This window comes from Sporisorium graminicola, chromosome SGRAM_10, assembly GCF_005498985.1.
Source record: "Sporisorium graminicola strain CBS 10092 chromosome SGRAM_10, whole genome shotgun sequence".
NCBI classification, from domain to species: Eukaryota; Fungi; Basidiomycota; class Ustilaginomycetes; order Ustilaginales; family Ustilaginaceae; genus Sporisorium; species Sporisorium graminicola.
Genome location: NC_043720.1, coordinates 420355 through 432798, shown reverse-complemented (window position 1 = coordinate 432798; position 12444 = coordinate 420355). Strand labels below are relative to the sequence as shown.

The 12444-nt window shown below is 56.3% G+C and overlaps 5 protein-coding genes across 5 annotated transcripts; 2 read left to right on the top strand and 3 right to left on the bottom strand.

The window, feature by feature from the left end:
* Window positions 1–26: 26 nt before the first annotated feature.
* EX895_001209 (uncharacterized protein) lies at window positions 27–2846 on the bottom strand (the record flags this gene model as incomplete). Its single annotated transcript, XM_029881809.1, has 1 exon — window positions 27–2846. One exon carries the CDS (start codon window positions 2844–2846, stop codon window positions 27–29), a length of 2820 nt encoding a protein of 939 aa, XP_029741897.1.
* An 870-nt stretch (window positions 2847–3716) lies between these two features.
* Window positions 3717–5987, top strand: EX895_001208 (uncharacterized protein; the record flags this gene model as incomplete). Its single annotated transcript, XM_029881808.1, has 1 exon — window positions 3717–5987. One exon carries the CDS (start codon window positions 3717–3719, stop codon window positions 5985–5987), a length of 2271 nt encoding a protein of 756 aa, XP_029741896.1.
* A 168-nt stretch (window positions 5988–6155) lies between these two features.
* Window positions 6156–7202, bottom strand: EX895_001207 (uncharacterized protein; the record flags this gene model as incomplete). Its single annotated transcript, XM_029881807.1, has 1 exon — window positions 6156–7202. One exon carries the CDS (start codon window positions 7200–7202, stop codon window positions 6156–6158), a length of 1047 nt encoding a protein of 348 aa, XP_029741895.1.
* Window positions 7203–8532: 1330 nt separating this feature from the next.
* Window positions 8533–10635, top strand: EX895_001206 (uncharacterized protein; the record flags this gene model as incomplete). The annotated part of the gene is made up of 1 exon (XM_029881806.1): window positions 8533–10635. The coding sequence occupies one exon, from the start codon at window positions 8533–8535 to the stop codon at window positions 10633–10635; it is 2103 nt and encodes a 700-aa protein (XP_029741894.1).
* A 145-nt stretch (window positions 10636–10780) lies between these two features.
* EX895_001205 (uncharacterized protein) lies at window positions 10781–11167 on the bottom strand (the record flags this gene model as incomplete). Its single annotated transcript, XM_029881805.1, has 1 exon — window positions 10781–11167. The coding sequence occupies one exon, from the start codon at window positions 11165–11167 to the stop codon at window positions 10781–10783; it is 387 nt and encodes a 128-aa protein (XP_029741893.1).
* Between the last annotated feature and the right edge of the window lie 1277 nt (window positions 11168–12444).

Genomic DNA, 12444 nt, shown 5'->3' with positions numbered 1-12444 from the left:
AATGGAAACCCGCTGCTGCCGTGCGTTTAGCGGTCCCAGCCGGGCACAACCTTTCTGGCCGACTTGCTTGCACTCGGTGCCGCCGCCGCCACTGCTCCAGGTTTTAAAGAAGAGGCTTGAGGCACACGCGGCGACGAGGCCGCCGAGTTGGTCGAACCGTTGGAGGTCTTCTTGTGCTGCTGCTGTTGCGGTAGCTGCTTGCTCTTGACCGAGGCTGCTGTCGACGTCGCCACCGACGCAGCTGCTGATGCCGATGCTGGCGCGGCCTTGGCTGCCAAAGCCGGGCTGAGCGTGGTGCTGGTATGGTTGCCATTAACCGCCGAAGCTGCTGACGACACACCCATTTTGCTACCCGCCTCGTTTGCCGACTCGGCTTCGGCTTCTCCAGGCAACTCGCGGCGGTAAAACAGTAGATAGGCGAGACCATCGTGACCGTAGTCCCTGCTGGGTGAGGTGGCGTTGCGCACAACGTGTTCGGTGGGCACCGTGTGGAACATGGTGTCATCTATGTGCAGCCACGTGTGACCGTCCTGTCGGAGCACATCGACTGTGTAGTGACCGCCCGAAGCGTATCGACCGTGGTGGTAGACAATGCCAAAGAGGCGGTAGCGTGGGCGAGGCTGCGATCGCATAGCCGGGCTTAACACCTCGGGTGCAATCTCGAGCGTGGTGCCGTACGACAGCGGCTTTTGACTCTTTTGCACGCCGCCAATCTCATCGTAGAGGAAACGTTTAAGATGGAGAACAAGCACGGGTGGCAGCGACTCGACAAACACCTGCTTGGTGGCGTCAACCTCGGCGGCACGCGAAGGCGACCACACGCCCGGGATGATCTCGGGCTCGGTGAGGTGGAGAAGCGCATCTTCGATCGACTGGACATGCGCAGGCTGGATGTCGAGCTGCAACGGCTGATACGGTTCGAGTGTCACGCTATCCTTGGCACCGGGCGTCCTGAGGACGCTGCGCAGTTTGCCGCCAAAGATGCGGGTGATGGGCGACTCAGAAGTCGACGTGGTGCGCGTGTAGGCCGTCTTGCCCTTCTGACCGACTTCCATCCAGCCTTCCTCGGATGGGCTGACGGGACGCAGCACTTCTCGCTCGACGATTTCGTCCGGATCGAAAGCCGAGTCGAGACCGAGACCGATGGCATCTGCCGCATTCTCCTGCTTGCCGACGCGCACTCCTAGGCGTCGCAGATCGTCATCGGAAACACCGTTGAGCTTCTTGTCCTCTTCGGACATGTTTGCGAGGACGCCGTTAGGACCTCCAGCCGAGTGCGCCAGCTTGATAGCAGATCGACGCTGCGCTGAGATCAGCTCCTCGTGGAGCGTGTCGAGGAAGAAGCCAAGGAACTCTTGGGCGTCCTCCTGGTGACCCCTTCGCATTTGGTCGAAGCGCTTGTTGAGACGCATGGCATCGTAGACAAATTCGGGTACAAAGGGCTCGGAAGCGTCGTGCACGAGCTGAGGCGAGTCGAGCGAGTGGTCGGTGCTCATGGCGTGGATGGGTTGGAATTCGCGCAGAAAGTGGATGACAGCCTCCATGAGCGGTGTGGCATTGCCAAAGTCGGCGGGGACTTCTCTGCCGACGAGGCTGAAGAGGTTGTAGAAAGGAGCACAGTAGACGAGCGTCTGCAATATAGCGTTGGCAAAGCAGAAATTGCCTTTGTTGACGAGACCGCGAGGATGAGTGACAGGGGCGTCGAAGCGAGTGTGCGCGTCGGCCAGTAGGCGTTCGAGGCTCATGAGGGTGGTAGTTTTCATGTTAGCCGTGCCGCCGCCAGACTTGCGGCTGGTAGCAGACTTCTTACCGTTGGAAGCGGTGGTGGGGGCCTTGAGCGAGCGTGCAAGCGAAGGCGAACCAACGTCAGAGGCGCCGGAAGTAGAGTCTTGACCCACATGGACACTGACACCGATGGGGCCTTTGGAGTGGAGCCCGTTGCGACCGAGGGCATCAGCCCAAGCCTTGGGTGTGCCCCATGCATTGAGCTTGGGTGCAGCGATCTGCGGAGTGGTGACGGCCGAAGCAACAGCTGAAGAGGGTATGGAGTCGGCAGCGGCGATGCTGGTAGCGTCGGTGAACGAGGAAGTTGCAAGATCTGGATGCTCCGAGAGGAGAGGCGAGGAGGGATGGGTAGAGATGGACGACGGAGCTGGTGTAGTCTCAGATGTACGCGGTGCTAGCGGAATCAGTCTTGGCTGCGTTGGCAAAGACTCAAGGAGAGCCGTCCAGGTAGGAAACGTCTTGGGCTCGGGCCGACAGCGGTAGGACAAGGTGATAGCTGGGGCTGAGGAGGGAGACGGGGGACGAAAAGCGGCACCCACGTCGGGGTCTTGAAGTGTCTGGAGGTAGGGATCGATGCGATGTGTTCTGCGAGGTGAGGCTACTGCTGCTGCTTGCCTCTTTTGGTTCGCCAGTGGAGAAAGCCGGCTGGCTTGTGAGAGCAGTACGGTCTCGGTGGACGGTGCGGTTGGTGGTGTAGCTTGCAACGATGTGGAAACAGGGTTGGATGCTGGCTCTGCGTTGTCGATAAATGATCGCGAAACAAACGAAGGGGCGTCGGCGGTTGATGCTGCTGATAGTTGTGGTGGCAAGGTACTGGACGATAATGACGATGCTGTTGATGCTAATGCTGGTACTGATGCTGATGCTGGTGCTGATGTTGATGCTGATGGAAAAGGATTACTCGAAGATGAGCTTGATATTGTGTTTGCCGATGAAGCTGATGCGTATGTGTTTTGCGCAGAGTAGGCAGCTTTCGACCAAGAGAGGGCGTCATGCGTGGTCGATGCAGACGCGAGAGAGCTAGCGGAAGCAATGCCAGCGTCTGATATCGGCGGGCTCATGCTGTCGATGGGCTTGGACTGTGTCCAATTTGGTGCTATGCCGCGCGGATTCCAATATGATCAGGTTGTGATCGCCGACTCCTTGATCGTGTGCGAAGCGTCGATGGTCCTGTGGTAAATGGACAACCGCAAGCAACAAAAGAAAGATGCGGCGAAGAAACGAATGGATCTGATTCAAGCCAGAGATACAAGATGCAACAATCACCACGTGATCGATCGAGTGGGCTGGTGATGGTGGTCGTGGTGCGGTGGAAGGATCGAGAAGAGACAAATCCACTGAGACTGCAACAGGCGCACGCCTGACTGAGCCCAACAAGCAAAAAAAAAATCGACTCACTGCTTGTACCAGCTCGGGCAGATCGCTCGATCCGAGTCGCTCTAAATTCAGATTGAAAAGGCAGCGGCCTTTTTGCCAGTATACGTCTTTGTTAGGTTTGGATGTTTTGGGCGCGCCCTTTGAAATTTGAGCGTTTCCGCTTTTCTTCCATTGTTGGGTTTCTGTCGTTGTTGTCGTCGTCACCATCACAATCACCCCCACATTCTGCATTCCGCAACCTACTTCTCTGCTTTTCGTACGGGGTTACTGCTGATCACTGTAGTGTCCGAATTGCACAGAAGCACAACGTCGACTCGCTCTCACCCCCTTTCGCCTTGCCATCCGCATTCGCCTCTGTCTTTGCACAGCCACCGCTACATTTGTGACGATTCATGATCCGCCTTCCTCTGTCACGATTGCCTTCACGATCACCGCAGGCCTTCCCTGACACCTCGTAGTGACTGGCTTGTCGACTTTGTCACCTCGTCTTCTCTCGACCAGAGACGCCGCACTCGACAGCGTCAGCGGGTTGCGCACCACCGCGAAGGACGATCATGACGCAGGTCGACGCTCTTGCCGTTGCCATGGCGGCTACTGCTGTGCATAGCGCAGATGACGCGACCGAAGCACCGACCGTGAATGCGTCCAGTCTCCAGCCGACCAAGCCTTCCTTTGCTTCCGCACTTCGATCCGGACAAAGCATGCCTTCATCCATCCTCACGAAAGACGATACTGCCCCATCTGCAAGTTCATCGTCATCGGCGAGACCACCAGCTTCGGTCGACCTCCCCTCACAAGCTCCTTTAGCACCAGTAGCAACCGTAGCAACTTCGACATCTCCTTGCGAGCTGGCCCCAGTCGATGACATTATCCTGCAGGCCATCCGAAAGCGAGACGACCGCATCTTTTTCAGTCAGTACGAAAACCAGATGGCTGCCCTCGTGCGTGACCCCACACGCACCTTGCTGGAGCTTGGAGCCATGAATGCATACCAGCGCCTGCTTATTCATCGATGCGCCGACCAGTTTCGACTCGAGCATCGACTCGATCGTGCCACCAACGGCATCACCCTCTCCAAAACCGCTGCCACCTCGCAGCCTTCCGCACTTCTCTCCGTTCGAGCTCGTGAGTATTTTGTGCAGCGCGACGGCATCGATCCTGTCAATGTGCACCCTGACATCGCCAACCCAGCCGCTGCCTCGATGCCAGGGGCAACCAACGCAAATTCTCCTAGCTCGTCCGCCTCGCCGTCCTGCCCAGCATCACCAGCTCCTTCGCCGGCCGCGATCCAGTCACTATCCGCGAACGCACCCAAACCAGGCTTTAAGATCATGCGTAGAGATCCGTCCAAGAGTCGCCATTCTCCTCTACGCTCCACCGACGATGATAGCAACGACCCTGACAAAGTTGCTGCCAAGGCGCGCAAAGATATGACGCTCGAGGAACGAGAGGCCTCGTACAGGGCTGCTCGTGCACGCATCTTTGGCGATTTGGTTACCAACAACAGCTCAGGCTCCGCCTCGCCGACGTCTTCTACACCACCGCTCGACCCATGCAAAGCGATCGACCACGTCACAGACGCTGCCTCGTCCTCGCGCGACACCAAAGCTTCCCCGTCGAGTTCGGTCGCTTCCAGCCTCGCTGCTTCACCAGTAGCTGGACGCTCGGCCTCTCGCAGCAAGAAGGGATCGTCCTCCGGCTCTTCAGTTACGACTCAGGACAGCTCAACACAAAAAGGCCGCGCCAAACCAAGAGGCAAGGCGGCGGCTCCGCATTCTGCCAAGGACTTGAAGAACGACGATTTTGAATTCAGCCGTGCGCTGCCCATCTCGCCACACTTGGCTGCATCTCCAGCATTCGGTGCTCATCAGCAGTCGAGCCCACTGGCTCTTTCCGGTCACATTGCCCACGCCTACTTTCCCGCGATGCAACAGTCGCATTCGAATCCGGATCTGAGGTCCAGAGCTCTCGCATTGCATCCGCAGGGCAGCAACACGCCGGCTTATTCGCATGGTGGTGGCCTCAGGCATCCCGTCGACGCGGCCACGCAGCCGCAGTACAATGGCCTAGCGCAATCGCAGCGTCTTTGGACTCAAATCGACGAGGCTGTACCGACCGAAGCATCCCCGGCCTTGGGCAACACTGTTTCGGATGCAAATCAGAGGCACACACAGACGCAGGGTGGTGGTGGTGGTGGTGGTGGTGGTACATGGAATCGATCTCATTCCAACGGGATTGTAGCGCCAGCAGCAGCTGGACAGGAGCACCACATGCACGGGGTTGGTGCTTGGGCACAGCAGGTTCATAACAACGCAGCTCTACGACAGCCGCAGCAGCACAATCAAGCGTACCTGACATACCCGCATCAGCAGCTGCAGCCACAGCAACAGTATTTCCAACCAGCATACCATGCGTATCCGCAAGGCCAGCCCTGTTACCCAATACACCTTCCTCCTATGGGACAGCAGCAATTGCACGCATACGCACACAGCAACTTCACCGCCCCGAGGAGTGCAACCAGCAGTCGCGCGAGTTCGCAGCCGGGTGGCGGCGCACAAGCAGCCAGAGACGATGCTGCCAGCGTGGGTTCGGCGACGGCTTCCTCTCGCTCGGCTAGTTTCAGCGGCGTGAGTGGAGCAGGCAGCACCGGTGCTACTCAACTGCAGGCGAATGGGGTTGGCAGCAAGAGCAACAGCAGCAGCGGAGGTAATAGCAAGCCGATCGCAGCGCTCTCGCATCCCTCTTTGCCAGCTCGTCCGGCTTGGCTGTCAAGTACGGGGAACGCTGCCTCTCCAGCTGATTCAGGCGCACAAGGCAACGATTAGCGCCACAGCTCTCAGAGCTGTAGAATTTGCACGCATATAGAATACGATCGACCAACTCATATTTAAGCTAGCTGCAAGCATTACGACGTCGGAAAACAAAGCATTTTGACCTTACACCTCGAATAGAAGGTAAGGATCTAGTGGTTGTAATGAAGAAAAAGGGGTATTCTAGTCCATTGTCATATGCTTTTCCACGCACTCTTTCCAGTCGTCTTTGCTCAACCTGATTGAACCTTTCGTCGCGGATTCGCAGTGCTGCTTGACCTGGTCAAAAGTGTCCCACCACCAGGAGTGTATCTCTGCATCTGGATCCTTGCCTTCGACATTAGCTTTACCGCCGGGCCTACCCAAGATCCAGGGTTTATCGAGAATGTAGTGGACGTTGGTGGCCTCGGAGTCGGACCAGATGTTGGGATGGACGATACGCAGTTTCTTGAGCGCATTGTATTTGTAGGGCAAGTAGCGGATGTGACGGTCGTGGACGGAGAAGAAGTCGGCGAGAAAGTCTTGATCGGGGAAGCGGTAGTGTTGGATGCGCGGGTCGGTGTTGATCGACTCGATCATGAGCGACATGGTGGTGGTGGAGGGAGTCAGGATGACGAGACCCGAGTTGATGAGTTTGGCAGGAGCGGGCGTGGAGGCGGTAGGTTGCGGGACACTAGACGATGATGCTGCGTCCGGGAGCGATTGTGGAGTGAAGCCGCAGTTGGCAGGGATCCATTCGTCTGGGTATGTGGGAATCTTGTTCGGATTGCACGTGCAGGCCCAACTGGCCCCGATCCACTCTTGCCCCTTGCCTTTGCCCTGGTCACCAAATACGTATGGATCGGAGAAGAGGTGGTCCATATTGTGGCGCACAAGCATATCGGAATCCACCAGCGCTACACGCTCATACTCTACCAGCTCGAAGGCGCGCAGCTTGGTCCACACCTCGTTGAAGCGCGTATACGCCAAGCCAGTTGCAGCCGACGAAGGGTAGATGGGCTCAATGTCGCGTACGACAACACGTCCTGCGGGTAGCATGGTTGCGAGGATGTTCCGTGCTCGATCGGAGAGCTTCGAGGTGGCCATGATGACGAGTGGATACGCGGAAGAGTGTTGGACCAGCAAGGAGTGGGCAAAGACGACGACGCCCGGTAGCAGGTGCTCGGAGGTGAGCAGCGTTGCCCATGCGCACGACGCAGGCGCTGCTGGAGCGTCTTCTCCGATCGACATGCTTTCTGCGGGCGACGGTGGTGATGAAGATGGAGCAAGGTCTATGTCTATGTCCACGCGTGGTGGCAAGGAGGGTGGTGGATGAGAACGAAACAAAGCTCCAGTCGATGTCGAGAACGATGACACGTTTGCACGAAATGAAGGAACCCCGCGGATTTGCTTTTGCACGTTTGTTGGCTGTTGGATGTCGTTGGTCGCTTGCTGATGCAATTTTGCAGAGCACGGCCCTGTAGCACTTCATCTCGTTTCATCTCAGGAAAGAAAAAGAAAAAGCAAGGGTCCTCGTCGGTGTTCTGATTGACATCTGCAAGGTCCCAAAGACCACGTAGATCACACCGATCTGACGTGCATGCAAACCGATCGAAATTCGAGAAAGACTCCAAGCATCTCTTCACAGTTGGATACCATTTCGACATAACCTTCAAAAAAATGCCTCCTAGCCGACTCGAACGACTGACCTCTTCATTACTAGTGAAGTGCTCTACCGCTGAGCTAAGGAGGCTAATGATACAACTTGGATCAACCTTGCAATTATAATAACACAAGGGGAACGAAACAATTTCAAATCCTCGCCATGTCCCATCAAGGACATGGTGCTTATTGAATTGCTCGCACCAACATAGGCGAACCACTCTGAACTCTGCGGTCGGAGCCGGACTCTGCCGGGCATATGTCGACGCTTGTAGACCCTTCGATTGCTCGATGCGAGTGAGAAGGCGGGATGGACCAGAGAAGATCGATTAGAGAGGAAGCGTAGGAGGAACGAGAGAGAACGGCGAATTCTCGACTTTGAGCAAACCCACAGACACACCCCGCAGCGAAATGCGTTTTCCCTCTTGGCCAATGCGATGCAATGCGGGACGGAAACTTGTCTGCAGAGTGACCGAGTGAGTGTGTCTCGATGCGGGGTGCCCAAATATTTCCAACGCGAGAATTTCCTGTCCTTTTCCAGTGATAACGCAGCAGCAGCAGCCTCCTCGCATTGGCTCTGATATTCTTGTCGATTGAAGCATTTTGCGGGCACAATGGCCGTGGCCGTGCCGCGTGACGGACGGAGTGAGCACGAGCCAAGCGGCGGCGTTTTATTTTAGAAATTCCAGCTTGCCGTTCCCCACCAAGAGCAATCCAAAGGGCGAGCGAGTTTCAGTGTTGCCTTGTTGGGTGGCAACGAACGGCGACTTGCTCATATACCCCCACTGTGAACTCGATTGCCCTCATCCTTTCTAACCACGAACATACTCACATACCCATACAAGCGCAGAAGCATATCATCGAGCACGCTCCATCAGTCGCTCTTTCTCTCTCGCATCAACACCCAAGCAGCGCTATCATGGCAGCTGCTACTACGTCCGCTGCGGCTGCGTCGTCGCAGGCACCCCCCGACTACTCGAAAGCAACCGACGGTACCGGTGTCATTGCTGGCGATCCATGGCTCGAGCCTTTCGCACCTTCTCTCCGTGCAAGATATGCCCTCTATACCGACTGGCTCAACAAGATCAACGCCTCCGAGGGCGGCCTCGAGGCCTTCTCACGCTCCTACCGCAACATGGGCTTCCAGATTGATCCCAATACCCAGGCAGTCACCTACACCGAGTGGGCGCCCAATGCCGTCGAAGCCTCGCTCATCGGCGATTTCAACGGCTGGTCTCGCGATGCACACAAGATGAACAGGGACGACTTTGGCAAATGGCACATCACCATCCCGCCTCTGGCTCACGGACAATGCGCCATCCCGCACGACTCTAAGGTCAAGATCTCCATGTTGTTGCCCTCTGGGGAACGCATCGAGCGCCTGCCTGCCTGGATCTTGCGTGTCACCCAGGACCTCGATGTCTCGCCTGTGTACGATGCTCGTTTCTGGAACCCTCCCAAACAAGAACGCTACACGATGCACTACCCGAAACCACCCAAGCCGAACAACATCAAGGTCTACGAGGCGCACGTCGGTATCGCTACTCCAGAAGCACGCGTTGGTCAGTTCAAAGAGTTCACCAAGAACGTCCTGCCACGCATCAAAGAGCTCGGTTACAACACCATCCAGCTCATGGCCATCCAGGAGCATGCCTACTATGCCTCGTTCGGCTACCAGGTTACCAACTTTTTCGCCGCGAGCAGCCGCTATGGCAATCCAGAAGACCTCAAGGAACTCATCGACGTGGCCCATTCGTTGGGCATCACCGTTCTGCTCGATATCGTCCACTCGCATGCCTGCAAAAACGTGCTCGACGGTCTCAACATGTTTGACGGTTCCGACCACCTCTACTTCCATGAAGGCGCCAAAGGTCGACACGAGCTGTGGGACTCACGTTTATTCAACTATGGCCATCACGAGGTGCTGCGCTTCCTGTTGAGCAACTGCCTCTTTTGGATGGAAGAGTACGGCTTTGACGGTTTCCGATTCGATGGTGTCACTTCGATGCTCTACACCCACCACGGCATCGGCACTGGATTCAGCGGTGGATACCACGAGTATTTCGGTGATTCGGTCGACGTTCAGGCCGTCGTTTACCTCATGCTTGCTAATCATCTGATCCACCAGTACAACCCCAACGCCATCACCATCGCTGAGGACGTTTCGGGCATGCCTGCTCTCTGTCGCCCTGTCTCCGAAGGCGGTGTGGGCTTCGACTACCGCCTCTCGATGGCGGTACCCGACATGTGGATCAAGCTGCTCAAGGAAAGTTCGGATGAAGACTGGGATTTCGGAAGCATCTGCTTTACCCTCACCAACCGTCGACACCTGGAGAAGTCCATCGCATATGCGGAGTCGCACGACCAAGCGCTCGTCGGAGACAAGACCCTCGCGTTCTGGCTCATGGACAAAGAGATGTACACGAACATGTCGGACTTGACCGAACGCACGCAGGTTATTGACCGCGGCTTGGCCTTCCACAAGATGATCCGACTCATCACGCACGCTCTGGGTGGCGAGGGGTACCTCAACTTTATCGGAAACGAGTTCGGACACCCGGAGTGGCTTGATTTCCCGCGCGAAGGAAACGGCAACTCGTTCCACTACGCACGAAGACAGTTCAACCTCGTGGATGACCAGTTGTTGCGGTACAGGTATCTGTATGCCTTCGACGCGGCCATGAACAATGCCGAGGACAAGTTCCAGTGGTTGGCGGCTCCGCAGGCGTACATCTCGCTCAAGCACGAATCGGATCGTGTTGTTGCTTTTGAACGCGCTGGACTGCTCTTCGTCTTCAACTGGCACCCTACCAACTCGTACACAGACTACAGGGTGGGTGTCGATGTGCCTGGCAAGTACAAGGTCCTGCTCGACACCGATGCAAAGGAGCTAGGCGGGCACGGGAGGGTCGATCATGCTACGGAGTACTTCACGACCGACATGGAGTGGAACGGTCGTCGCAACTTTGTGCAGGTTTATTTGCCGAGTAGAAGCGCGATTGTGCTGTACAAGGCCGATTGAATTGGTGTCTTCTCTGTCTCTCTCCGCACACGCACTCAATGATCATAGGTTTAACATACAGTGTGTCGGAGGTTTGCCTACGTCTGTTACACAAAGCAGCGAGTGGGGGTGATACTCAGTATAGGAAGCGGAGAACGAACGGCTATCAGGCCAGATACTCGAGCAGCCGCACCTCACTCTTGCGACGTGACGCTTGCTGGCTCGGAGACTCGAACAGCCGCGCTTGCCTCGCATAGCCGCGCTCAGCAGCCAGGTACGTTATCGACGTTTCCTCGTCCTGTGCGGATCCCGGTTGCTCCTGAGTCTGCACCTGCCCTGCGTCCGGGTCGACCGGGACGAGCGGGTTGAGGTCCGAAGTCGGTTGCGAGAGCGAGAGCGTGTGCGAGGGCGAGTTTGCCAAGTTCCGACGGAGCCTGTCGAGGCGTTGTGTGGATGCTAGCGGCAGACACTGAGTAACGTGGGTGTGCAGCAGGAAGAAAGCAATGGTGATGATTAGGATGCGTGGTGTTGAGAGGGGTAGGTGCGTTCGCATGTTTAGCAGAGGAAGAGGGTGGCGTGCTGCGATGGTGCTGCCAGGTGATGATGGACGACGCGAGAACGCTGCACTTGAGACTGGACTTTGTTGGTCAGCTATAAAGTTGTTGACAGGGGGAGACGAGGGTGAGAACGAGCGAGAGAGGCTATATCAAAGCAAAAGCGATGGCAAGATGAGAAGACGATGGAGACTGAAGACTTATATCGCTCTTTGACGAGCAAGAGTGTTGCTAGAAGGATTCAGAGAGCCGAACGATACCGCATGTCCACCCTCTCTCTCTCTTTTTCTGTCCCTCTTCCTTACGCTCCAGCCGGCTTTCATGTTTGCTGTCCACCTCGCAGGATGACCCATGAGCTCATCATGCACCACCAGCTGTCCCACGGCAAAGTGAAGAACCCCTTGGCGGATGAGTTTGCCGTCGAAAGCGCCGAAGATCGGCATGAAAACAGCGTGTGACAGAGGCAAAGGAAAGGCTTGGCATTCCTTACACCCAGCCGCTTGGAGGCGCCCCTTTTTTTTTCTTCGTTCGGCGAACAAGACGCTTCGCGTGGAACTGGCGGCTGCAATGCCGATCTCGCCGCTGCCCTGCATGCCTTGCTCCTGTATGTCGATCTTTGCTTGTGACACTTGCGTGTTCCTGGCTTTTTGATGGCATGCTCTCTGCCGGTGGGTCGCATGCATGCCTCTCAGCTCCTGCGGATTCCGGCATTGATCAATGTAAAAACCACACGTCTCTCTCCCAACTCGCTTGCTTTGCGCTCACAACGAGGTCTCTCTCTGTACGGGCACAGAGGAGCTAGCGTTGGTCCGTCGGTGTCCACCCCAAAAACGCATCTCCCATGCAGTTATCAGTAGCACTTAGTTCTCGGCAAGAAAAAAAGAAGAGAAAAAAACGTCCGTCGTTCCTCAACACATTGGCCTCCTGGCGTTGACCCAGTCAATCCCCTTGCCTAATGCTCTCATTCTGCTTTGCGGCAAACCGTCGCACCAAAACTACTCAAACGATGGTTTGACTGGCACTCCCGCACGCAATGATTGGAGGGGCAATGGGGGTAAAAGTTTGGCAAAAAGGACTTGCCTCCTAGCCGACTCGAACGACTGACCTCTTCATTACTAGTGAAGTGCTCTACCGCTGAGCTAAGGAGGCATACGATACACGTTGGGCTTGCATTGCGTTTAAGAACTACCGTGTGAGCAACTTGGTTTCATCACCCACGCACATCGAACACACCCAACGACGCCGTGTTGAGCCTCACTACTACAGCAGTCCCTGG